Consider the following 27,955-nt stretch of genomic DNA (forward strand, 5'->3'; position numbering starts at 1 on the left):
CATAGGAGCCCAAGGCTCATTGATGCGTGTAGTGAGCGAAGGCTAGCCCGTCTGGTCCGATCCCACAGAAGAGCCACTGTAGCACAAATTGCTGAAAAACTTAATGCTGGCCATGATAGAAAGGTGTCAGAACACACAGTGAATCGTAGCTTGCTGTGTATGGGGCTGCATAGCCGCAGACCGGTCATAGTGCCCATGCTGACCCGTCCACCGCCAAAAGCACCTAAAATGGGCACGTGAGCGTCAGAACTGGACCATGGAGTAATGGAAAAAGTGGCCTGGTCTGATGAATCACGTTTTCTTCTAGATCATTTGGTTGGCCGGGTGTGTGTGCGTTGTTTATCTGGGGAAGAGATGGCAACAGGATGCACTATTGGAAGAAGGCAGGCTGTTAGATGCAGTGTGATTCTCTGGGCAATGTTCTGCGGAGAAACCTTTGGTCCTGGCATTCATGTGGATGTTACTTTGACACGTACCACCTACCTAAAGATAGTTGCAGACCACATACACCCCTTCATGGCAACGGTATTCCCTGATGGCAGTGTCCTCTTTCAGCAGGATAATGCGCCCTGCCACAATGCAAACATTTTTTAGGAATGGTTAGAGGAACATGACAAAGAGTTCAAGGTGTTGACTTGGCCTCCAAATTCCCCAGATCTCAATCCGATTGAGCATCTGTGGGATGTGCTGGACCAACAAGTCCAATCCATGGAGGCCCCACCTCGCAACTTACAGGACTTAAAGGATCTGCTGCTAACGTCTTGGTGCCAGACACCACAGGACACCTTCAGAGGTCTTGTGGAGTCCACGTCTTGATGGGTCAGAGCTGTTTTGGTGGCACAAGGGGGACCTACACAATATTAGGCAGGTGGTTTTAATGTTGTGGCTGATCGGTGTATATATATTGTCTCCAAACATGTACATAAAAAGAAAGGTAATTTTATGTTACACATTTGGTATGACTATGTAGAGGACAATAAAGAAACACATCATTATAAACTCTTAAACAATTTGTTATTGATAAAAATAAGAACTTCATTCCCTTTCCCTAAATGTGAATAGTCATAACTTATTCATATATTCCTGAAGAGACAACCAGTTGCCCACCCTTAAGATCAAAATGCCCCTCTAAAGATCGCATTCTAGCGGCTATCTCCCATGGTTATATTTATAAAATGTAAGCGACTTTTCAGTGACCAAAAAGTCATTAGGAATTTTGATTAAAATGTATTTTTGATGTGAAACTTACTGGCTTGCCTTGAGTCATGTCTTTCAATGCATGTGATAGTCAAGGTTGTTTGAGTTTATTTACATCTTTGCATTATAGTTTACAGGAAACTGAATTAAAGCAGAAGAAACACATAAAAACAAATAGCATAAAAATAATTCATGTCTTTTAAAAATCAGTTACAATAGCCTACAAACAGCACATAAAATAATTTGTTTATCACAAATTATGTTGTATATTCATCTGATGAGGGGAGGTTGATGTAGCCTTTAGCATCCAATAACAGTTGCAATTGAATTACACACTATGCATGTCTGATACAAATATCACAAGGACAACTTCATGTGGCGTATTCTAGCTTTTCATTTTATGACACAAACATTCTAACTACCAAATATCTCTGAAAAGACAGAAATTATGCACACAGTGAGTGCAGGGGTCAGCACTGAAATAGGAGATTATCAGTGTAGTTTATTCCAGTACTGATTACAAATTGCATGACTATAATTGCAATCAATAACATAATATTTTTTAGGTAATCTAATCTGATTATTTGGATTACTTTTGCAGTACGTCTGACCTAACCTAGCAGGATAATCTATACTATTTTGACATATTGTTGCATATTGTAATCAATGAATAAAAATGTGAGAATTTATACATATTTTGTGTTTTACTCGCTATTTTGGAAAAGATGGCAGAAAAAGATAGTGTGAATTAGATTTATTTAGAAGAGGATTTTTTAACTATTGTCCTCCAAGTTTTACTTTTTTTTTTTTTTTTTTTTAGTCCAGGCTTCCAGAATCAATCATTATTGAAGGTCACTGGATCTGATGTAGACATATTTCACAGCTATACATCAGCAGTGTTCTTAGTAACTTGCACAATTATTCGTCATGAGAAGGCATGGTCTAAATTATATCAGCAGTAAGCTCATTTAGAAAGAAAAATGTATATATATATATAAGAATTAGGGAAATCATTAATTTATGAACAAATTACTGCCATTGCCTGATTAATATGTAATAATGTAATCTGTAAAAAGTCATTGTAATCTGATTATGAGTATTTTAAAATGTAATTTAACATAATAACAAGTACCTGATTTTGTAATCTGATTATGTAACCCAGATAATGGTTAACTGAAGATAATGTAGTGGATGACAGAGTTTGTCAAAGCACAACCATTATAAGGGGGTTAGAAATTTGCCGGCCACCATGTATTTAATTTACTCTGATATGAATTCTTATGTTAAATGTACAGTAACAGACCATTGTGAATGGAAAAAGAAGGCAGGCAGACAGTGGGCAATCCGAGGTGAAACAAACAGGATTTAAAGGTGCTATATGTAAGATTGACAACAAGCGTTTGAAATGGGTACTGCAGTCCAAATTCAAAATAATGGAGAGTTCCCAGACTCGAAGCTCATGCGGGTTGCCAGATTGTTGACACGCAAATTAGCTAACTCAGCATCCGTTTTAAAGGATTTCTGGGATTTAAGCTGTCTCCATCTTCCAAACGCATCTCCAATATTTATCCTTGTTTTACTACGCCTCTGGTCATGGTGGTGTTTAGACAGATGGCGTGTCTTTTTAGGTCGGGTGGAATCTGTTATCTCTGATCCAGTTTGTTTGCTGTCTTCCATTGCTGCAGCACGCAGTATTGTTTGCCTGCAAACTTGTTCAAATCTGGCAACCCGGCGGTGTCGAAATACTATTGGTGAGTGGGCAGTGGGCGGGAACACACAGGCCAAAACATAAACAGAAATTCCAGCCTGGAATAGAAACTTCAAAGTAGAATATACTGGCTGTATGTAGCATTGGTATCGGAGAAGCCAGTATTTCAACTTAGCATGTTTCCTAATTCTCTAATGACATATTATGGACATTTTATGATTTAGCACAGTAAAAATATTACATATAGCACGTTTAAAGGTCACAGAACACTCTATACAACTTTTCTCAAAACTAGTTCCCCAAAAGTTCTGTTGGGTGAACTGTAGAACAGTTTGAATGTACACTGCACCTGGAAGCTGACCCTGCTGGTGCCAGGAAGGCAGGATCAAAACTTTTTTTCCAATCAGGATTCAGCAATATGATTATTACATAGACTAGAACACATCACGTGTTAATAAATTCAACAGAGAAATTTGGTTTTTGGTACTGAATTCATAACTGGACCACAAGGATATGCAACAGGTAGGGCTGCCACCTTTGAAGTTTTAAAATAAGGGGCACTTAAATGGGGGGCAGTTTTAGCAATAAATGCGTTAAAAATGAATCAATATGCATTATTGTTATTAATATATGTTATTAATAAAAATTGTATATCCTTTCTTATATGCTAAAATGAGAACTTTCCTGACCAATGACGTATATACATATATATATATACATCATATATTTATTTAATTTGTTTCGATTATTTGTCTTCTTTATCTTATTTATGTTTACATTTTGGATGGTTTATAAATATTGTTTAAATTTTTTTTATCATTTTTATTTTTTATTTTTTCCTTCACCTGTACTTGCCTTTATGATTGTATTCATACATTGCTTGATCTTATTGAACATTTATATATAAAAATCTCCACAGTTTTACCACCATTTGTGGACTTTTCAGACGGTCCCTTACCACACCCTCCACAGTATTAGCACGTTTTAGCAAAATGTGTGGACTTTTCAGACGGTCCCTTACCCACCATAGGAACATTTTCTAACTTATATCAATGTTAAATTGGCGATCTGGAACAGTTTCACCGTGACGCCATATGACCAGCTTAAATACGGGACAAATCGCATACGGGACGCATAATTTTATCTTTAAATACGGGACGATCCCTATAATTTACGGGACCGGTTGCAACCCTAGCAACAGGGGTATTGACATTCACTCATTAATCAATGTATATAATAATTCAATTATTCATTCACTAGTCAGACTGTTGTTTTCAGTCTCTGAAAAAGTGTTTTTCAAGGTGAACAGATACAAAAACAATGATTTAATAATAAAAGATAAATCACATTTTTTACAAATCTGAAATTGCTCATTCAAATCTCTTCGTTTTTACCCAAAGGTTAAAAATCACTGTCTTATAGCATCTAAAATATTCTTAGTGTCAGTATCTAGAGTGGATGTAGATGACTGGGACAAATGCTTGCACTCTTGAAATGAGAGGTTCGCACCGCGGCGCAACGTCACACGACACCGGCGCGCGTAGAGGAGGGACTGCACTTGACTACACTACAGACACCATTCTACAAATACCACCAGTAACCAACAGAACTGAACAACACTGGATCCACCGAGACTTCACATGGACCGGGACAACACACTGGTAATATCGACATTATTACTTTGGGGAAATAGATGCTTTTTAATTTACTGGTGGTTTTCGTAGCCTATTAGTAAGAGCATGAATTAAATATCTTTTCAGTCAGGGGACATTTTTTTTTATAATGGGCCTGATGTCCGCGATGCCGATGCGTTGAAACTGAATCAGTGGGTCAGCATCGCCCATCTTGTCGTTTCATCTCGCTTTGCATTTAATACCCGCAACGTCTAAACACAAGACTTCATGAACCCCTGTCAGTTTGTGCTTTTTGTCTCAGTGTTGATTATGATGGCAATTACAATGGATTTATCTTGTCGATGTGCTCATGAGAATCAGGAGCCAATGGCTGTTTCTCAAAACCTGATGAGCTGCCTGCCTGGACAGCGTATTTGGGTTTATTTCTTCAGATGAATTGGAGCGCACAGGATGCCCAAAAATGCTGCACACACTCCTGTGATGCTCAAAATGCTGTCTAGGCAGCTCGTCGTCCACATTCTGAGATTATACAGGGAGGGAGAATATCAGCGCTCTCTGTGTAGTGTTGTGCATTATTGGATCAGCTGATTTCACGTATGAAAACAGTTGACCGACATTTTTTTTTCCACGTCTAGTCTATATCTGTTATTCCTTTATGCAAATGTCAGTGGAGCATTAAAAGTGCATGAGGCGATTGTTATGAACCTATTTATGTGGACGTGACGTTTGGAAAAAGAGGCCGATAGATTTTGCCCTTAGGGTGAGGCAGGGAGGGGACGCCCTGACAAGTGATGCTCTTGATATTCACATCTTAAAGGTGCACTCAGTAATTATTTTCCTAATTTTTTTTTATCTTTTTTTTACTTGTTAAGAAATACATTTTAATTTTAAAGTATATGAATAAAGTCATGAGCACTCACATAAGATGAAGACTCAGTCGGATCAGTTATCTTAAAAAAGCTGTTTTATTCTACATGGAGAGGGTCCCCCTCATGGGGGCTGCCATGTTAGGATCAAATGACCAGTTGAATACTGCTCGCTTAATTTCAGTAACAGCCCTGTTATTGGACACTTTCACTCATGGATTAAATGAATCCTGGCTGACTGTGAATAGTGAATTTCTACGATGGAATCTTTAACTAAAAACTATTGTTTTGGAATGATGCCCCATCCACAAGACGACACAAACAAAAAGTTACTGAGTGCACCTTTAATTCCTAAAACAATAGAGCAGACTAGAGCAGTCCTGCTTCTGGGTGATTCTCACAAAACCTCTAAAGAAAATTTCCTGGTCCTGTTTAACAAAAATACTGTAAAACAGTAAATAAATTACGAAGTTTTGAAAATGATCGTTTAAAACAATAGGTAAAAGTAAAACATCCAGATGCATGGTAATGAGACTTTGGGGATAATAATAAGTGTCCTAAAAATAATGGTACATTGCAAAAAATCTGAATTGTCCTAAATGTAGGTTTCATTTTCTTATATTGCAAAATATAATGCATGACCAGGACATTTTCTTGACATGTTTCATGAGAATCATGAAACCTTTATTATTATTATTATTATTATTATTATTATTTATTTATTTATTTATTTATTTATTTTTGAGTTACAACATTAACCAAACATCTGAAACATCTCATCAAAGTCTTCAGGTTTACTTGCAAATTACAGTTAGGGCAGGGTTGGAACTAATATCTCCATAAGCAGGATTGAGCTACCCTGCTTTAAAGTAGTTAGCAGTTTTTACAAGCATATTTTGCCACAAATCTCTTTCTTGTAGCATTTTGTTAAGAACTATGTTTTTGTGGTTGTTTTTAATCTGGAATATAGCATTAAACTGTTCTCTCTGAATATATTCCAGTTTTTACAGAGATTAAACCAAAGCTGTTTAAACTCAAATGCATTTTAAAGAAAGCTTATGTTTGAATCTTATTATCACTATGAATATAGTCTAAGAAAATTGTATTTAATAATATTAGCATATCTCACAGATGCATATTCCTGAAGGTTATGCATTATGTATAACAATGGTGTGATGTGACCGTGTTTCCAGTAGAGAGAGAGCACAGCCGGGAGGATTAAAGCAACAAGCAACATGCTTAAATGGAGATTAATTTCATAATTACTTATGCTCAGGACTCTAATCTGAAATCATAAGATGTTGTAAACACTTTGGCTTAAAGACCCGTAGTTCAGAAGGCCAGGAGGTCACAATAAATAAAATAGCAGATCAGAGATTTGAAAGACTTATTGGAATCTGATTCATTGTTAGTTCTTGTCTCAAGTTCACATTCTTCCATAATGTAGCCCTGGAGCACTTGAAGTTGAGTAGATATTTCACAGGAAACAAATGCATCTGACCTGTTCCACCAACGTGATTATGTTTCAGGTCTATCATTGATTTAATCAAATTATAGGACATTCAGTTGCATGCGAGCAATGTGAAGTTGTTACAAATCATTTTGTTTCCAGAGAGTCAATGAAGATTATGGATTATCAGTCTAAATTAGTTTTGGAATTGTCAGTTGCTGATGTGGTGAACCACATTTGCAAAGGTTGAATTGTAGGTAGATCATTTATAGACTGATCTACCTAAAATTCAACCATTGCAAATGTGGTTTACCGCACGTTTGATAGTACATCTAAGAAATTCATAGAAGTAGAAGCTGTCATAGCCAGCTGGCGGTGGAGGCTTTGTAGGTACTATATATCAGCATTTGCATTTGATCTGCATAAACAGCATTTCTCTATCTTGAAAACACTTGCAATCACATTCTGACAGAGAGGTCAGTCATAATGCAGAGTCAGCCTTCTGTGTGCCTGTCAGCATCTTTAAATCCAATCTGGTCCCTGTGTTTGAAGAGAATATATGGTTACTTTGACTATATCTTATGTATGTTATCTTTACAACTATGCCTGCTAAAATCCATACAATCTGCTCAAAGCATTATTTGTCAGTTAATGAAGAAATGAATCAAAATGGACATTGTGTGTTAGCTAGGATGTTCTCAGAACAATTTTAAGCAGTTTTAAAGTGATGTGTGTAATTTTTTCGATGTTTAGATACTTTCTTCTATCCCATCTTAATATGCAGAGTTCACTAAAAGAAGCAATTTGTAGTTTAATTTCCCCCAAAAGGTTAAACACTGTTTTGCTATCAAAACATTGCTCTGTTTTTATGAGAATCCTGACCAGCCTGACATTGCCATTGAACACATTTACATGCACTGTAAAAGTTACATTTCAGTTGGATTAAAATAAAAATTCCACTTTTTAAAATGTCACATTTCAGTCTGATTGATATTGTACCAGCCTGATTTTTGCAAAGTCACAGACCTAGATAATGTGATTGTAGCTTGGCTTCGTCGAGCATGTATAGCTACATATTAATCGAACCACAACTGGCCTTGTCGTTGTGTGCATGCTCCGAAATACAGTGGCCATGCGCAGTGTATTTAACACTTCAGCTCAGCTCCTGTCTTTCAAAAACTCAATCAGACTTTTAGAATTGATTAAAAACCTTTATTTTGTTCACATTTGTAAAAATCATTTAGCAAAAAAGTAAAGTGATTTTATGATACCAGGTTGGTCATGTATACTTTGAGAAACAGATGAAGAGTGTAGCTCGACTACGAAAAACCCAGCTGTAGCTTGTTTAACTGTGCGTAATGTACTGATTGGTTCAACCAATGGTGTGAATTTGGGGTGGGATTATCTGTTGTTCTGACCAGTGACAGACGGGGGTAGTGTTTGGGAAATAGGGGTGTAAGGGTTTATTGTGGCACGATTGTTTACATTGCGATTAAAAAATGTGACAATGCGTATCATGCACACGTTTTTATATTTAATATACACTACCGTTCAAAAGTTTGGGGTCACTTGCCTGAAATGTTTCTCATGATCTTAAAAATCTTTTGATTTGAAGTCGTATGCTTAAATGTTTGAAATTAGTTTTGTAGACAAAAATATAATTGTGCCAACATATTAATTTATTTAATTACAAAACTAAAATTTTATAAAAAATAAAAAATTTTTTTTTTTTAAATGGATGACTTGGACCGAATAATTAAGAAAAGCAGCCACTAAGTGCCCAGCATATAGATGGGAACTCCTTCAGTACTGTTTAAAAAGAATCCCAGGGTGATACCTCAAGAAGTTGTTTGAGAAAATGCCAAGAGTACATGTCTGCAAAATCCAGGCAAAGGGTGGCCACTTTGAAGATGCTAAAATATAACATAGTTTTGATTTATTTTTGATTTTTTTAGTCACAACATAATTCCCATAGTTCTATTTGTATAATTCCATAGTTGTGATGACTTTACTATTATTCTAAAATGTGAAAAAAATAAAAAATAAAGAATGAGTAAGTGACCCTTAACCTTTGAACGGTAGTGTATATTATTTTAGCGTATTAAAAGGAATAGTCATATTAAAGGAATAGTTCACCCAAAAATTTAAATTCTTTCATCATTTACTCACCCTCATGCCATCCCAGATGTGTATGACTTTCTTTCTTCTGCTGAACATAAATTAAGATTTTTGGAAGAATATCTCAACTCTGTAGGTCTATACAATGCAAGTGAATGGGTGCCAAAATTTTGACACTCCAAAAATCACATAAAGGCATCATAAAAGTAATCCATATGACTTCAGTGTTTTAATCCATGTCTTCAGAAGTGATATGATAGGTGTGGGTAAGAAACAGATCAATATCATCCATTTTTGCCATACATTCTTCTCCTTGCCAAGTATGGGGCAGTATGCATGAAGAATGTGAATCACCAAAAACACAAGAAGAAGAATGTGAAAGTGAAAGTTAAAGTGGAAACTGACTGAGCAGGGAGGAGAATTTATAGTAGAAATGGACTTAAATATTGATCTGTCATGTCTGATTTTATTTCATCAGTAAATTATTATTATTTAGCTGGAAAAGTATGTGTTTCCATTGTATATGTATTTTGAAAAGAATATTTAGATGTAAACCGAGACCAGTGCTGGGCAGATTACTTCTGGATTTTCGGGTACTGATTACAAATTACATGATAAAAATAACAATTAGTAATGTAATGTCGCAAATTAAATTTTTTGGGTAATCTAATCCGATTATTTTTGGATTACTTCCGACCTAACTCTTATTTGATTTCACTTGCATTTCTTATGGAAGTTTCTAGAAATATGGACAGGTTCCCAGTGCGCGTTACACAAACGTGGTCATGCAATTTCGCTACTTTACAAACACCATCCTTGTGTGATAAAACAACAGACCAGTTATATTTGGGAATCAACGTCACAAAAACTCCCTCAAAGTTATCGCTAAAGCAAAAGTGCATTTTGAAGCCGAGTACAAAAGCAATTCACGAAACTAAAACTATTTTTACGGCATTAATGCAATAGGATTACATTGTGAATATGAAATGATGTGTATGTGGGCATTTTGATGCGTTTGATGGACAAAACACTTAGTGACACATGGTTAAATTACAACACAAAGTGATCATTCAAATAATGCTTAAAATGTGTTCGTCAGGAGTTAAGAAAGTTAAGAAAACATGCAAACATATCTTCAAATGCTTCTTTCAATTTGACATTGAATCCTTTGCAGTAGATATTAAGCTTTGGGAGGCAGAGTTTACATTGTACAGCAATGTTTTTTTCCCATGTCGCCTTAAAAGTGAAATTATCTCTGTACATCCAGTCATCAAACGCTGATTTAGACCACTCCATCTTCACCTGGGTAGTGACGAGAATCAGGTCTGTGTTTAATTTGACAATCCCTACCCCTTCCCTCTCTTCCGAAAACACTCAAAGGCTGTGTCTCTTTTGGAAAGCTGCATGCTAGGTATGACACGTCCTTTGAAGGCTGCAGTATACCGAGTGTCCTCCTTTAAACAAGTCTCGTTTAAATGAGACGGCCTTCGTAGGATGAACGGAAACGGAACGTAACATGGTTGCTATGACAGAACGCCAATCTTTAACAAGCACAAGCACTTTGAGTCAGAAGGTAACAAATTCCATTTAGAAGGGAAGTATGAGGTACATTTTAGGAGAGATATAAAGATGTAAAGAGAAAAGAAAATAGATTTTACAGGTGTACTTTTAGTCTAATACTTTATTTTAATTATATATTAATATAATTATACATATTATATACTCCGCACCCATCTACTGAGGTACTTCAACATGGGAATTAAAATTACTTGCGTTTGAACATCATATTTACGGGCAAATTGGCATAATTTATTTTGTGACATTTCCGTTGAAGCAAAGAATTGTGGGTTGTGAGTGCCCACGAAGGATACACCTCATGCATCCTCCGAATTCCTGTGAAAGGTCGCATTCGAAGGCTGCATTCGAAGTGTACTACTCGCTTTTCTGAAATGAGACAGCCTCGATGACGTATGACGCCGACAAATGCGACCTCCGGAGGACGCATCCTTCCAAACGAGACACAGCCATAGTTAAGCTGAGTGTTAGAGTGAAAAATGTAAAAAATGTAAAAAAGAGAAAAAAATTCCATATAATGAACAATTTACTGTCGTTGTCTAATTAGCATATAATCATGTAATCCATAAGAAAGTAACTGTAGTCCGATTACGATTATTTTGAAATGTAATTTAATACAATTACAAATACTTGATTTCCATAATTTTATTACATAATCCAGATTACATGTAAGAGACAATATTATTATTTAAGAAAAATTCAATTTTAATTAAAAATATTTAAATGTATGTAATCAGTGACAGTGTGTAAACAGCATATGTATCTAATATAATTACATATTTTCAGCAAGCAGACTTATTAATATTTCCATTTGGTGTCACCATTGCCCTGTTTTTGGCTGATTTTTAGTCCCAGTGCATCTCTGATGGATCATTTAGAACTTAAACATTTAGAAAAAAAAAAACTTTTAGCAAAATTTTAAAGGAAAGGAACTGCTTTACATATTTCTTTAAAGTAATAATAATAATAATAATAATAAAAAACAATCAATCTTAACTTTTCTTGATTCATTCAGCCTTAATTTAAAGAATCGTGAACTGAATCGAACCGTGAGTTCATTATTGTGAACTGAACCAAATTGTGAGATGAGTAAATCGTTATACCCCTAAGGGACATTTTTTGAAAACAGTTATTAATTATGCAATTTAATTAGCTGATGCTAATAGTGCAAAATTACACACTTTACATTTACTGTAATATTTTGATCTGCTCAGGACCCTCTAACCTAATTTAAATTCATATTCTGAAAGGTTCTGGGTTTAGTTTTGGCAAATTGCAACTTACAATACTCTAAAGTGTGAATTAATAATGTAAGATAATGTAAATCTATGAACCTGTTTTGGATTGTACTGAAAACAGTTTTCTTAATTGACTAGTAGCAGCAGTTCAAGCAAGTATTGGGAGGCAACATCCTGGTTATAGGTATAAAGGACCCATTAACACAGGAAGCCTATGGATTTGAAAGCAAGAATCTCTTCCTGTTTTGTATTCACAGGATCTGGATAGTGGATGACGAGAAGCTATTGCATCTCTAGAGACAGAAAAGTCAGTTCTTTTGTCTTCTAAGGGAATAAAAAGTTGGGGTGTGTCTGAAATAACAATTTCGTAACTGGAGGTAATGTTTTTAAATAAGAATGATCCATGTAAAATATGGAATTACTGCTTAAAAGGTCTGTAGCTCACAAAGCAAAGCAGAGGCTTGATCATAGCCTAGTTTTAATGGAACAGCTGGTTCCTACTGACTTCATTCATCAGTGGTAGTGCTGTCTCATATTAATCTTTATTCAATGTTTTTGAGCACCAACTATATGCATTCAGTTTCCATTTGAATGATCTGCAGAGTAGCAACAATGCATTTCTCAAGGTCACAGAGTGTCTTATTGACAATCAGATCAGGTTTCACTGCTTGAGATGCTGGTTGTTGCTTGTGGTGTTTCAGAATGTGCTGTTCCGTCTTCCTGGTTACTCACTGTTTTATTTGATGTTGTCTGCATGTTTTTCCTTTTTCATAAGAATTTGCCATTAGAAAAGCTTCCAGACTCCCACAGTTGGAGTGGAATTCTCTGTGTGTAGATGCCAATGCTGTATTGTAATCAACAATTAGATCATGGAAGAAGAGCCCAAAAAAAGAAATAAATGAAAATCTATTTGCCTGTAACCAGATTCTACATCAATATTTAATCCATGTAATATATGGCTAGACACTGTCATGAGTCATGATCATTTGAAATGATTTCAGTGCTGTTAAAGCCCAAGCACACAGTTACTCGGTTTTGATTGACAGCTTTCCAAATTTGATTTGCTTTCATGTGACCTGTCAGGTCACTGAGATGACCTACAATGTCTGACCCAGTTTAACACAGGATGTGTACACAGTATATTAAAGTCTGAGCCTGTGCATTCTTTTCAAAATGCTTTGTCTTAATCTCAGATAACAGTTTATCAAGAAACGGTGACTGTCAGGAATGTGTTGCCGTGATATGAATTGCCAATTAACAGCTGCAGAGACTATGCGTTGAAGTTTAATGCTACATTAGAGCATGACTGGTAGAGATGACTGCAGTCTATGAATAAGGTTTGTTATATGCTAGGTTACAGAAAAAAAAAAGTTCTTCAATAAAAGCAATTCTCATCAAAGGGATTTTTCCTTATTGCCAGAGAAGGGATTAAAATGAGATCTGTTTGTTCATCTCCCTCCCACTCTGCACTCCATTTCTTCATGTCGTACACATTTTATGGGGGTTTCAAAATACAATTCTCTCCCCCCCCGCCAATGTATTGTTTTTCCTTGTTCTTTGCAGGTAGTGGCTTTCTAAGGACAGCCCATCCAGACAGGAAAATGAAAAAACCTGCACTCATACATTATTGAAGGACAGAAGTGCCTTCACAGATATCATGACTCCTGGAGACTTTCTGGAAATGTATCATAATAATTAATGTCTCGTGTCTTGAAAGCTATGGATTGAGAAGCTGGCTCGGAGTGAGACATATTTCACATTTGTGAGTACTGTTTTGTCTGCATGTGCGTGTGTGTGTGTGTGTGTGTGTGTGTGTGTGTAGGCTTGCATTTAACATTCATGTTTTACATCTCTGTAGACAGATTTCAAAGACATTTGGTGGCAGGTTGTTTTTACACAGTAGCGGATTTAGGCATGGGTGACGTGCAGTTGCCCAGAGTGGCATCTTGTGGGGGGGTGGCGTCATCTTGCGCATCATCAGGCGTCATCCTCCACCTCCCCCCCCCACCCCACAACACACTTTGAGGGTGTGCTGAAGTGGGTTTCTCCCAAGGCACCATACAACTCCTCCCCCCACCCCCCGTCAACAACTTTGGGGGCGCGTTGAAGCGGGTTTCACACAGGGCGCCATAAAAGCTAGAACCGCCATTGTTTTAACACTCCAACTTTTGAGAGGATACATTTGTGAAACCACTCGGCTCTTCTCAATGATTAGTTTGCATCAAAACAGAAGAAATGACAAAAATATATATTTGAGTTATTCATTTTATGAGGCAGATTTTTGAATTAGTGCCATTCATTTCAGAAGGCATTTAAAAATGATCTAAGCTCATATTATAAAATACATAATATATATTTTATTATATGTCAATTGATGGAAGTGACCATCTGCGAGATGCATTTTCACACTGGTAGTTGTTTTAAAAAAACCTTAAAAATAAATAAATGTTTATTAAATGTATATTTTTTAGAAGTAAAAGTCTTCTCCTTTCTTGTCCTACTTTCTCAGTTTCTTAGCAGCTGCTGGTTGTGTGCGGTAGATCTCGAGAGACCGTTACTCTCCGGACCATTAATTGAAATTAATTTTAGATTTGCTCATGTACAGGGAAGATTCTCAGGGAATGGCATGAAAAGAATACTTATGGTTTAAATATGGGTTAATTGGGAACCACTTTCTGCAGAGGTTTTTCAAAGCATTTGCTCCGAATTGCACATTTTTGATTTATGATTTCTTTCAATCAAATTGCAAATTTAATTGTGTATATATAGTACATTATCAAAGATGGTTACCTGCAATAGCTTCTTTAAAGAGCTATTTCTATCTGATCTAACTCTTACAATTAGTTTTGTTGGTGTAATTTAATGTAGTCAGGTTGATTCAGTGTTGTTTAACATTATTTTCAATAAACCCAGTTAATTTAGATATTACCACATGAAGCACAGTTTTTTCAGTGTACAGTATATTCTGCAAATAATGCTATAATTGTAAATTCCTAAATCTCTTAACTTTTTTTTCTCACATTTTTTGTTTATTTGTTTCTCTCCTCTTGTGTGTAGCCATGATGGTGCTGTTCCTAGTTTCAGCAGCTCTTATTACAAACAGTTCTTCTCATGGAAACCTGACCACAGGTATGTCTTCTCTAGATGCCTCTGTTTCTCACTCAAAAGAGTTCCTGTCTTCACAGTCTTGTTTTATGTCTGTTCAGAGTCTCCAGCTCCTCAGGGCTCACATGTGTTAGCCTCAGGCCTCGTCACCTCCCTCCTGCTCCTCATCTTTCTTCTCCTCGTTGCCTACATTCTGAGGTAAGAAACACACACACACACACACACACACACACACACACAAACAAAAATAAACCAATGTATGCACAACAAAGTGGTCTATCAAAAACAAAAAGAAAACAAGTTTTTCATACTATCATTATTTTGTGCAGTCCCACTATGTTCAGAGATCAAAGTACAGTATATGATCATTGTTCAGGTTCTAGTTCCTTACTTGGCACTGTTTCTGGCCTATACTGTTGGCAATAGTGTAACCTGCTGCTTTCAGCAGAGACAATACAAGGAGGAGGAAAATCTACATTTTCTAATAGAAAAATGAATGGGAGAAAACACAATGCTCAATTAAAGAGTAAAACGCCATTTTGAATGTTTTTGTTTACTCTAGAATGTGTGCACTAGCTGAACTAGTGTGAAATGTTTCTGAAACATTATTTTGACTATCTGTCACAGAATTCAGTCTTTCCCTCAAGTAGATCTGCCAGTTCTCTCTTCATTTGTCCAGTTCCTGAAACTTGTCCATCCTTGCTTCAGTGGTGACACAAAACTCCCAATCACTATTACAAACTCACCAGTTATGTTCAAAACATACCTCTTTAAGATTCATTTTATACTTACTTGCACCTTGAAAAAATCACTCTGGACCCCACTCACCCAGCCCACTACCGTTTAGAACTGTTGCCTTCTGGCCGGCGCTATAGAGCACTGAGCACCAGAATCGTCAGGCAGTTTTTTTCCCTCAGGCTATCCATCTCATGAACAGTTAAAACTACTCCATTGAGCAATAATTATGTGCATTACACAGCTTAGTCTATTTATATTTATCCAACATACCATACCTCTTCTGCCATTACATTCTCTTGCTTCTGTATATAACAGATTTGTATTTGTATATTGTACATGTGTGTGTGTGTGTGTGTGTGTGTAATATATATATATATATATATATATATATATATATATACTACCGGTCAAAAGTTTTGAAACACTTGAATGAAATGTTTCTCATGATCTTAAAAATCTTTTGATCTGAAGGTGTATGCTTAAATGTTTGAAAATATTTTTGTAGACAAAAATATAATTGTGCCACCATATTAATTTATTTCATTATAAAACTCAAATTTAATTTTAAAGTTTTTGAAATTGATGACTTGGACCAAATAATAAAAGAAAAGCAGCCAATAATTGCCCAGCATATAGATGGGAACTCCTTCAGTACTGTTTAAAAAGAATCCCAGGGTGATACCTCAAGAAGTTGGTTGAGAAAATGTCAAGAGTACATGTCTGCAAATTCTAGGCAAAGGGTGACTACTTTGAAGATGCTAAAATATAACAGTTTTGATTTATTTTGGATTTTGTTTAGTCACAACATAATTCCCATAGTTCCATTTATGTTATTCCATAGTTTGTGACTTTAGTGACTTTACTATTATTCTAAAATGTGAAAAAAAACAAACAAAAAAAAAAAAATTATAATAAAGAATAAGTGTTTCAAAACTTTTGACCGGTAGTGTATATAGTCTTATTGTGTATTTCTATATATACTTTATTTTCTATCCACTTTTTATTTTTATTCTATTTTGTTTTCTTTTTTTATTGTTTTATTATTAGTATCTTGTTGCTGTATTGTTTGTGCACTGGAAGCTTGTCACCAAGACAAATTCCTTGTATGTGTAAGCTTACTTGGCAATAAAGCTCATTCTGATTCTGATCCTGGAAGGTGCTTAAGGTACTTAAAAACCCCTCACCCTACTTGCACAGTTCTCATTCTTCTTGAATTGTATCTGTAGTGAAAATTATATCAACACTACATAGTTTTAAAGTAATAGTTCACAGAAAAATGAAAATTCTCTCATCATTCACACCCTCATGCCTTCCCAGATGTGTATAACTTTCTTCTGCTGAAGACAAACAAAGATTTTTAGAAGAGTATCTCAGCTCTGTAGGTCCTCACAATGCTAATGAAAATTCTGAAGCTCCAAAATATTGATCTGTTTCTCACCCACACTTACTGTATCGCTTCTGAAGATATACATTTAACCACTGGAGTAGTATGGAAAACTTTATGATGCCTTCATGTACGTTTTGGAGCTTCACAATTTTGGTTCCCATTTACTTGCATTGTGAGGACCTTCAGAGCTGAAATATTCTTCTAAAATCTTTGTGTTCGGCAGAAGAAAGAAAGTCATACATATCTGGGATGGCATGAAGGTAAGTAAATTATGAGAATATTTTTTGGGTGAACTATCCCTTCAAAGCTATCTTGTCTGACTATCTTGAACTCAAATCATCTTTCAAATGTGTGCAACATTGCAACACTATTTGCACTAAATTTGCAAATGTGGTAGCATCCTTGTTTTTTGTACTCTAGTGTTTTTTTTAGCGTTTGAATACAACAGTAGTACCATATTGACTAACTGCTCAACCAATTGCTACTTTGTATGGCACTCAACATTTGGTAAGAATGAATTTGCAGAAATGTGTACATTAGAGATGTGGTCTATTGGTTTTGCACCATATATAGTATATTACATTATTAGTTCATGAGAAGGGAGGTGTGTGTGTGTGATTGTTACCCTGCCTAGTTGCTCCAGCAGCAGCTGCATGTTTAATGAAATGTGAAAGCAGTTGTGATGGTGTGTCAGGAAATCGTTCTGTCTCGGCTGCTCTGATGAATCAGAGAACCAAACAGTCTTTCATGAGAAAGAACTTTAGATTTTGGTGTGTATTGTACACTTATAATGTCGTTTTAAAAAAAAAAATGTATCTCTAAATTTCTTACCTATCTCACAGGTTTAAAGAGCAAAGGAAGGATCTTGTTGCATCAGTTGACAAGAAGTTGCCAAATGGCTTTTTGGAAGATCAAGGTAAGCTTACCTCCAATTTTGATTTGACTCACTGTTTGTTGCTATTTGTTTATATTTTTAGAACTGAAAATTTAGAAGTTTCTAGCAGCACTGAGAAAGATATATATATATATATATATATATATATATATATATATATATATATATATATATATATGTATAAATCTTAGAATACATCTCTTTATCTTTTTCTCTCAGAACAAACTGTGGTGCTCCTCCCAAGATCACCCTCTCCATCAAAGCGTTATTTCCCCATCCCGCTTGACTTTCTGGAGGAAGAATTTCGCCTACGCACGGCAGATGATAGCAAACTCTTCAGAGAGGAATTTAATGTAGGAACTTAAACACAGGCACATATATCTTCCCCATACTTCACATACAGAATAGACTCCCTCGCTTTTGTTACCTTATACTCTTGTAAAGTTTCTTTCTACCTCTGTTGCTTTTTTATAGTCTTTGCCTTGTGGTTTTGGCTGCGGTACCTTTGAAGAGGCAACCAGAGAGGAGAACAGAGAAAAGAACAGATATCCCAATATTCTGCCTTGTAAGTATTCCTCTCACTCTCTATTCTGCCCAAACATTGCAAATATTGTGGAGGAACTTGTTTTTTTGTCCAGTATTCTTGCATTCTTTAAAGGTGCACTCAGTATTTGTTCCTTCATTAAAAAGTTTTCCACATAGGCCTAATACATTTTTTTTTTTTTAAAACATGTTTAAAATCATGTACACTCACATGAGATGAAGACTCCATATTAGTAGCCTAATAAAAGCTGATTTATTTTACATGGAGCACTTCATGGGGTTTGCTGTGTTGAAATCACATGACCAGCCATAAATGTCTCACTTTATCCCTGTTTTTTGGCACTTTTGCTTGTGGAATAAATTAATAATGGCAGGCTGTGAATAGAGAATTTCCACAATGGTATTGGTAACCAAAACCTTTTGCACGATGTTGCATCCACACCGCTAGCTGTGTCCAAGACAAATGCCGTACCGCCCAGTGTGCCATAAACAAAAAATTACCTTTAAAGGGATAGTTCACCAAAAAATAAAAAATTCTCTCATTTACTCACAGATGTGTGTCTTTCTTTCTCCTAAATAACACAAAGATTTTTAGGAGAAAATCTCAGCTCTGTAGGGGGAGTCTGGAAAGGTTCACTATCACGTGTGCTAAAATAGTCCTGAATCTTACAGTAAAATGTTTATTTCCTTGACAGATGACCACTCCAGAGTGCTGCTTTCACACATAGATGGATATATGGGCTCAGATTATATAAATGCTTCTTATATAGATGTGAGTACTTCTCTCAGTGCTTTTCAAAACATTAAGTAGGATTTGTTTCAATTTCTAACCCTATCTGTTGTCAAATTTTGTATTGTAGTGATATGAATGCTGCTATAAGTTATACCCTTTACCCTCTCTCAAACTAAAGTACCCTCTACTATTGTACCCTATCAAATACTAGTATCCTCATATTTTGTATACATAACCCAGAACACCATAAAATCACAAATATCAGAAACAGATTAATTTAAAGGATTGCTTACGACAGCTTACTGTAATAAGTAACCGCTTTTCATGAAGCCCATGTAAATGAATTACTGCTGTACATGGGTGACAAACATGTTTTTTTTTTCTTCTGTTTTTAGTCTCAGTGTTGATTCCTTTATCTTTCCTCTAGGGTTACAGAGAAAAGAACAAATTTATTGCAGCTCAAGGTAAGCTTGAAAAAGCTGTTTTTTTATTTTTTTTTTTTACTTCCCATAAGAAGAAATGTATTTGTACTAGCAGATAATGTTATGTTATCAACTGAACACAATCATTACAATCCTTAGTTTTACTTATTTTTTTTTACCTATTTCGCCACACGATCTCATGAAAAGTCGTACATATTTTACGAGTTGGCTATTGTGATGTTGCACGATGTTGTTCACATAAACTCGTATGACTTCATCACGTGCAAATTCCCGGATGTCTAATGCGGAAGTACGAGTTCCGTGCACGAGGCGTTAAGGACATACTTATTAATATTATGCCCTAAACCAAACCCCTTATCTAAACTTAACCAATCAGTAGAGTGTGTTAACATGATAGGAAGCTGTTGTGTGTAACAGAAGCAAGTAATTGTCGCATATTAGATGGAAACGATGTCCAGCAACGTCATTAGCTGTAGTGAAAGTCGTGGGAATTCAAACGAGTGCAGTCACACAATATCATACGAATTAGCCAAATTTAGAGAAGTCGTTCGAATCCTGACGATGTCGACGTGAGAGTGTGTTTCTATTTCCCATTCGCTCTTATACGCAGGTCCAAAGCCAGAGACAGTGGGGGATTTCTGGAGGATGGTTTGGGAGCAGAAATCTACTACTATAGTCATGTTGACCAACACAAGAGAAAGAAAAGAGGTAAGAGAGCACATCACAAAGTCACATCAGGGACAAGTTCAATGTCAAATGGGTTAACATGCAAATAATAGCTCAGAATCAGGGAAGGAAGGGTCTTGGTTTATTCAAAAGTCTATCCTCCCAGTGTTTTGCAGTAAGTACATTTATTTGTAAAATACATGCAGTTATACCCCTTGAGCGTTAGTAAGATCAAAATCTGCTCCTCCTAATGTCTGAGCTTTCTGTGTTTGACCTGTAGGAAAAGTGCTATCAGTACTGGCCTGAGCAGGGCTGCTGGATCTATGGCTGTGTGAGGGTGGCAATGGAAGATGTCACTGTCTTGGTGGACTACACGATCAGGAAGTTCTGTGTGCAGCATGTGAGTTGTCATTTCCCTCCTAAACATTACAGCATCAGATATCAAATGCCCTACATACTACACCAATGTTCTAGAATAGTAATGCTCCTGACAGGCCTGCCAATTAATAGCCGCATATTTCATACTGCTGTGGAATAAGTCAGCCAATTATATTGTTTTAAATTTCAATGTTCAATTTAAATAAGTGTTTTGAATGAATGCAAGGTCTTGTCCTTGGTAACGCCTGTGTGGACTGTGTGGTTTTGCAGAATGCTGCTGATGGTTGCAGACCTCCAAGGTTGGTTACTCAGCTGCATTTCACCAGTTGGCCTGATTTTGGCGTACCCCTCTCCCCTATTGGCATGCTCAAGTTTCTTAAGAAAGTCAAGAGTGTCAATCCTGCCCATGCTGGACCAATAATAGTGCACTGTAGGTAAGACTGCTCACTACATTTACTCTCAATAAAAGCCTACAAAAGACTAATTAAAGGGATTCCAAGTTGTTGTGTCCATAGAAATGTATTTATTCATCACAAATCAACATGACAGGCAACAACTAATTTGCAATACCACCATGAGAAATATGACTTGTGCATACACTAAATTTTTTTTGAGTGTATGTACTGTAGGTAAGATTGTAGATAGGCCTAATTATATAAATTAATAGATTTTTGTACATTTACATTAATGCATTTAGCAGACACTCATCTAAAGCGGCACATTTTTGTGTTCCTCTGTGCTGTTTTTCAATTGTTATCCTATGTAAGCATGCAATAGACGTATGTCTTTGACCTCTGTGCCATGACTTGCAGTTTGTTCAGTGCCTCGCACAGGAGCGGCAGATTTTTTAAACGCTGTGTCGCGAGACACCTGCGTTCTGCTATATTCATTTGGCTGCATCTAGCGTTTTTTTAGCCAAGAAATCATTCGCTCTGAGCGGCCCCCTACTGTGCATTCAAGGGATACATTTTATAAGAATGTGTGTTCCCTCCCTCAAAACAAAACAGGGATTTTATACTACAAGTCACAAATAAGGAATACACTACTAACAACACTACTAAAATCTTATTGTCTCTTGTTTTTCATCTATCAGATCTATAGAGGGGCATTTGAGAATGCTAGTGAGTTCAGTCTAACCCTTGAATACTTAAACCACAGCAAACAGTCACAACAGAGATGTCTTTTGGCACTTTGTGTGTGTAGAGCTCAGCTGTTTTAAAAAGCCAGACCCCTCATGTGGGATTGTTAACAACTTTAGCCAGAATGACAGATTCGCCCACTTGTTAAAGCTGTGTGAAAAGTCCCTCACTGCATTGGAATAACAAGCCAACCTTTGTGTTACAAAGCAGACAATTGTCCCTCCCTGTTTGTGACCATGTGTGAGAGAATAGTGGTGGGTTTTACATAACTTTTAGCATAACTTTTTTCAGGTGTAACACACTATATAATATATATGACAATTTTCCAATATTAAAATAAGACAAGTACAGTATGTGCAGGTAATTTTTTTTATGTTTAATCAACCTCATCATGTTGTTCCAAACCGAATTTCTTTCTTCCTTGGAACACAAAGACATGATAGGCAGAATAATACGCTCAGTCACCATTCACTTTCATTGCATCTTTTTTTTTTTTCAATATAATGGAAGTGAATGGTGACTGAGGCTAGCATTCTGCCTAACATCCTTTTGTGTTGGGTTTGGAATGACCTGAGGGTAAGTAAAGGATGACAAAATCATAATTTATGGGTGAACTATCCCTTTAATTCATTTGAGGACACTTTCTAGCCTAGAATAGTAATGCAAAAGGAAAGAACAGTTTTCTCTCAATGCTTTTCTCTCTCTCTCTCTCTCTCTCTCTCTCTCTGTGTAGTGCTGGGGTTGGCAGGACTGGGACATTCGTTGTGATTGACGCGATGATGGATATGATGCACACTGAAGGGAGGGTGGACGTGTTCAGCTTCGTATCCAGAATACGAAAGCAGCGTTGTCAGCTCATCCAAACAGATGTAAAGGACATTCTGCAGCCTTTTTGCTGTGCAGATTTTTGGCTCATCATTTCAGCTGTACAAGGCCACTGACATTGCTCTTTCTCGCCCACAGATGCAGTATTCATTTATTTACCAGGCAATTTTGGAGCATTACCTGTATGGTGACACTGAGTTAGACATTGCCTCGCTGGAGGGCCACCTCCACAAACTCCACAACACACACACACATATGGACCGAGTGGGACTGGAGGAAGAATTCAGAGTAAGAAACACTTTTCCATCATTCAGTAACATCAGTGACCAGTTTTCCTCTTTCAGTTAAAGTGCTCATACACAAATTGGTTTGCTAAGCAAAAACATGCATAGATCTCATGCAAGATAATGAACATAGTATGACAAATCTTAAAGGGATTCTTCACTCAAAAAAGAAAATCAGTCATAATTTACTCACCCCAATGCTGTTCTAAACCTGTATGAGCTTCTTTCTTATTAGAAACACAAAAACAGAAATTTTAAAGAAAGTTGTGATTGCTGATTTTCATACAATGGCAGTTTATAGTGACTCACTTTGAAGCTTAATAGAGCATCCAAAAGTGTCACAAAAGTAGTCCATGTTACTTTTGCGTCATATTCCAAGTCTTATGAAGGCATATGATCACTTTGTGTGATGAACTGTCCAAAATTGAAGTCGTTAATCACTATTTCGCTACTATCACTACTGTACTTGTGTACTATCACTACCCTAGCAGTGATTGCATGGTTTCACTAGACATTTAAAATAGTGCATGTGTTGTATCGACTATTTTACTGTGGATTTATTGTGTGTTTTGTCCTTTATGGGGCTTGACATTCACTATTCACTTTCATTATATGATGAAAAAATAGAAGATTTAAACAAGTTTTTCCCTTGGAAGAAAGAAAGTCATACAGGTTTGGAATGACATGGGTATGAGTAAATGTAGTTGTGTTTGACCTGAATGTATGTGACCTGAACTTTTGTTTTGAATCTCTATAGAAACTGACTAATGTTCGCATAATGAAGGAGAACATGAGAACTGGAAATCTGCCTGCCAACATGAGAAAGAACAGAGTACTGCAGATCATCCCATGTGAGAAGACATATGTACAGATCACTGATATATATGTAGAACTGGATCGCTGACACAATGGTAAACTGCCAGCAGGAGGTGAAGCCACCGGAAGTGTTTGAGCAGCCATATTGGTATGCCCAAACTGCCGTAGAGCATCAATGACTGACAGGCGAAAACACCCCCGTTTCACAGTCTCTGATCTCCGGATACAACATTTGGCCCTCTAGTGACAATCATGTTTAATGTAAAATATTGATAATATTCATTATGAGGGAGAAGATGTACGCGGATCGTGATGTCACTTGACCCGGTGTTCAGCCTATCAGTGCAGCACAACGATCACTAAAGGAAGCAGCAAAACTGTCCACAAGTTGTAATGCAAGTAAGAAAAGCTGTAATATCTGCTTGTTTAGGGTGACAATACATCCTACCCCCGAACGGGACTTTAAAAATGTCAGACCGGGATTTCTAAATCGCCTTAAATGCCCAGGATTTGCTTGCTTTCATATTGAAGTGCTCTCTGTAGTCATACATGGATACATTTCATATATACATGTTAATTTGCCATGTAAACCAAGCATATCAGTTTCATTTTACCCAACTTTGCTTTGCGTGTCTCCCTCTCTGCGCGCGCTGTGCGTGTGATAGAGGGAGAGAGAGCGCACGCTTATTCAAGTGACTGCGAGAAAAAGGCACTTTTTGATGAAAACACAACTCTGAAAAAACACTTCGATGTTCACAATAAATAAGTCTGAAAATGCTCTTTGTATCTTGCTCGGGCTTTCAAGAAACAGGAAAAATTCCAGACTTTAAGTAACTAAATAAATAAATAATTACATGTGCATGTCGTTTGGTTGTAGTAATGTACATGCATATTTCAGATGTAAAATCGTGATTAAATGACTAATGTTTACTCGCTGAAATGAGATGATTTCTTATTAAGTCAACAGAGACACTAGAACGTTTGGGCGTAGCAATATGGCGGCGCAGTGGCTTCACTTTTTTGATGTCATGAGCAATCCAGTTCTATATTATATATCAGTGGTACAGATTTATCATTTCAGTCCTTTTTGTTAAGTCTTTCTTTCTTCTTTCAAAAACTGATCCATAACTTTCCTAAAGTAATCATTATACTTTCTTATTACTAGATGACTTCAACAGAGTAATATTATCCATGAAAAGAGGGCAAGAATTCACAGATTACATTAATGCATCTTTCATAGATGTAAGTATCTGTAAAAAAAAAAACCCACTGCTATTAATATGTAACAATACTGTAATTACTATTATAAAACATCTCTGATATTTCAAATGATGGCCTTGCAAAGAACAGACCTTTGGTTCACTCAAGTGAAAAACAATCACATTTAACATGGCATTTGTTCACTCACATTCTGTGTGTATTAGTAGATGTATTTAAACAAAGCATTACAAAATGAGCTTATAACAGTATGCATTACCTTTGCAGGGCTACAGGCTGAAGGATTACTTTATAGCAACTCAGGCACCATTGGTTCACACTGTGCAGGACTTCTGGCGCATGGTTTGGGAATGGAAGTGCCACTCTATTGTCATGCTGACTGAGCTTAAAGAGAGAGAGCAGGTACAATTCATGCATTTAGATATTTATCTTTATACGTTTATATTAGTTTACATAATTAACATTAATTAACCTGTTAAAAGAGGTAAAGTGAAAATATTCAGACATTCACTTCATCTCATTTTCTCGCTCGTACTCTCACTCTAGGAGAAATGTGTCCGTTACTGGCCAGCGGAGGGCATTGTTTCATTTGGAGAGTATGCACTGGAGCTAAAGAGAGACACAATGTGTGAGACTTTCAGCATTCGAGACATGCTGCTGTCATATGTGAGTCAACAGTGTTAAAAAGTAGTATTTTATGACCCATCATACGCTTTACTTAGGAGCCTCCTTTATTATGATAAAATTTGTTGTCCGTGCTGAGGCTGAATTGTGCTGTTTGCAGGAGAAGCAGACTCGCCAAATCAGACAGTTCCACTTCCACGGTTGGCCAGAGATTGGAATCCCATCAGATGGAAAGGGAATGATTGATATTATCGCTGCAGTGCAGAAACAACAGCAGCAATCTGGAAACAACCCTATAGTGGTGCATTGCAGGTACATACACTACTCTACACATCTCTGTCTCTCTCTCTCTCTCCCACACACACACACACACACACACACACACACACACATGCATCCCTACTATTAATGCATACTTGAACAGACTTTCATTTTGTTCTAAGGCAAAAGAAATAAACTGGTTCAAACCTGGTATTAAAATAATCTCTCTTGCTTGGTGACATCAGTGCTGGTGCAGGCCGGACCGGAACCTTCATTGCCCTCAGTAACATCCTAGAGCGGGTCAAAGCAGAGGGTTTACTAGACGTATTCCAGACTGTGAAGAGTTTACGCACTCAGAGACCACATATGGTCCAAACTGTGGTGAGAATATAACACACTGGCCTGACATACATATAGTGGTACCCAAAAATATGTGTATATATGTAATGTCACAAATGTGAATGTCATTGTATTAAATAACAACATATCAAATATCAGTCAAAAACAGTATCAAACAGTAAGTGACATTTATAGGATTTTAAAGAAATATAGTGCACACAGCATTTTCATGCAAAACAAAATAAAAAAACAGATATTTTGTTCAAATGAAGACAAAAAGTATTTGGACACTTTCTGGTTGTCAAGCTGACTTCATTCATCCATTAAAATGACCTTGGGTTCAGTTGGCCTGAAGTACCGGTAGTTGCAAAAATGGCCTAAAAAAAGAGAAGCAAGTTCTAAGAAAAGCAAAGAAAGTCATTTATTTGCAGATACTGCTTGCTTTGATATTTTTGTGGCATAAGTTTCCAAATATTCTTTGGGCACACAGATGAAAATCACATAATTATGGGAATTCTGATATGATGTATTTAACACTTTCTTCACAGGAACAGTATGACTTCTGCTACAGAGTGGTGCAGGATTTTGTCGACATCTACTCTGACTATGCTAATTTCAAATGAATGCCGCTTACCAACGAATCATTTATATAATATTTAAACAGAAGGAAAATATTACTGTGGCTTAGTGACACTCCATGCCCTTGACATTCTTCTTATTTATATGCAGTATGGTAATATTTTGGATATGACCAGAAATTATGTGGCTTTACCACAGCAAGTCTTTTGCATTGTTTTTGTTACATACTGTATGTGTCAATATTCTGATATGCACAGAAATGTTTTGTTTTTCTTTTAATTTGAGCAGCATATTTTGTGCACATTAACACGATTTACTACAAATTTATATTGAGAAATTGTTGTTGATGTTAATTTCTATTTCCACGACTGAAAAAGTGTAAAGAATTCCATTATCAGTACTTGTTCCTTCTATTTATTCTGCTGCTTGCTTCCCTGAAAAATTTAGCATGATTATTTGTGTGTACTTATATACTATAAGTTATTAGGATACTTCCAAATTTGAATTATAAAGCAGTTCTTGGCCAGATTCTGATTTGTATCAGCCATGATATGTCATTTGTACCATATAAATGTTCTTCATCTTTCACCTCATCTGACATATCCTGACTAACCATTTAATGAAACTTTAGCAGGTTTTAAAGTTTCTGTAGAGTAATGCTCTTTATTACTTCAAGCCAATGTTCCAACCAAGATGGTAAGATGCGACAGAGATCCTGTTTGAGATGCTTTTGGGACCAGGTCAGATATGGATTAAAACATAAGCCTTTTTTTAAGGAAGTAACAAATCTTGTAATCTTTGTATTGATATTTGGTAGTTGCTACGTTTGAAGTAATAAATACATGCTGCAGCAAGAGCATTGTTTTGTGACACTTTCATTAAGATTTACAATAGTTTTCTTTTAATATCCCACTTTTTGTCTGCTCATTTGTATAATAAGGTCAAAGATAAAGTCCTCTGTGCCATCAAAACCATGTTCTTTCAACAGGGTGATAAATTATGGAGAGAAATGAGAAAATACATATATGCCTTAATTGTACAACATTATTCCTGGTTAACACATTGCAATAAATGTTTTAATTAATACTTGTGTATTTGTGTTCTAGTCTGTGAGTTTCTGTTGACATAATTTACACCTTTTGACATAAAAAGACCTTCCACACCAAATTAATAGAAGTGAGTCACCTAAATTGAAT

The 27,955-nt window shown here is 36.3% G+C and overlaps 1 protein-coding gene across 2 annotated transcripts; it reads left to right on the forward strand.

Moving 5' to 3' along the window:
• The first annotated feature begins 4,475 nt into the window (after nucleotides 1-4,475).
• LOC127411052 (receptor-type tyrosine-protein phosphatase epsilon-like) lies at nucleotides 4,476-27,845 on the forward strand. Of its 2 annotated transcripts, XM_051646389.1 has the most exons (21): nucleotides 4,476-4,566; nucleotides 13,350-13,548; nucleotides 14,844-14,915; nucleotides 14,993-15,089; nucleotides 17,859-17,932; nucleotides 18,131-18,264; nucleotides 18,386-18,476; nucleotides 19,150-19,226; nucleotides 19,615-19,651; nucleotides 20,241-20,338; nucleotides 20,577-20,696; nucleotides 20,945-21,108; nucleotides 22,547-22,682; nucleotides 22,777-22,926; nucleotides 23,680-23,773; nucleotides 24,904-24,980; nucleotides 25,224-25,358; nucleotides 25,503-25,622; nucleotides 25,741-25,892; nucleotides 26,087-26,222; nucleotides 26,729-27,845. In XM_051646389.1, the coding sequence occupies exons 3-21, from the start codon at nucleotides 14,846-14,848 to the stop codon at nucleotides 26,801-26,803; spliced, it is 2,037 nt and encodes a 678-aa protein (XP_051502349.1). In that variant the 5' UTR covers nucleotides 4,476-4,566; nucleotides 13,350-13,548; nucleotides 14,844-14,845; the 3' UTR covers nucleotides 26,804-27,845. The 2 variants fall into 2 exon arrangements, with proteins under 2 accessions (XP_051502349.1, XP_051502350.1); XM_051646390.1 differs by lacking the exon at nucleotides 13,350-13,548 and having other exon boundaries at nucleotides 4,493-4,566.
• Nucleotides 27,846-27,955: the final 110 nt, after the last annotated feature.

The sequence above is a fragment of the Myxocyprinus asiaticus genome, chromosome 20 (genome assembly GCF_019703515.2).
Source record: "Myxocyprinus asiaticus isolate MX2 ecotype Aquarium Trade chromosome 20, UBuf_Myxa_2, whole genome shotgun sequence".
NCBI lineage: Eukaryota > Metazoa > Chordata > Actinopteri > Cypriniformes > Catostomidae > Myxocyprinus > Myxocyprinus asiaticus.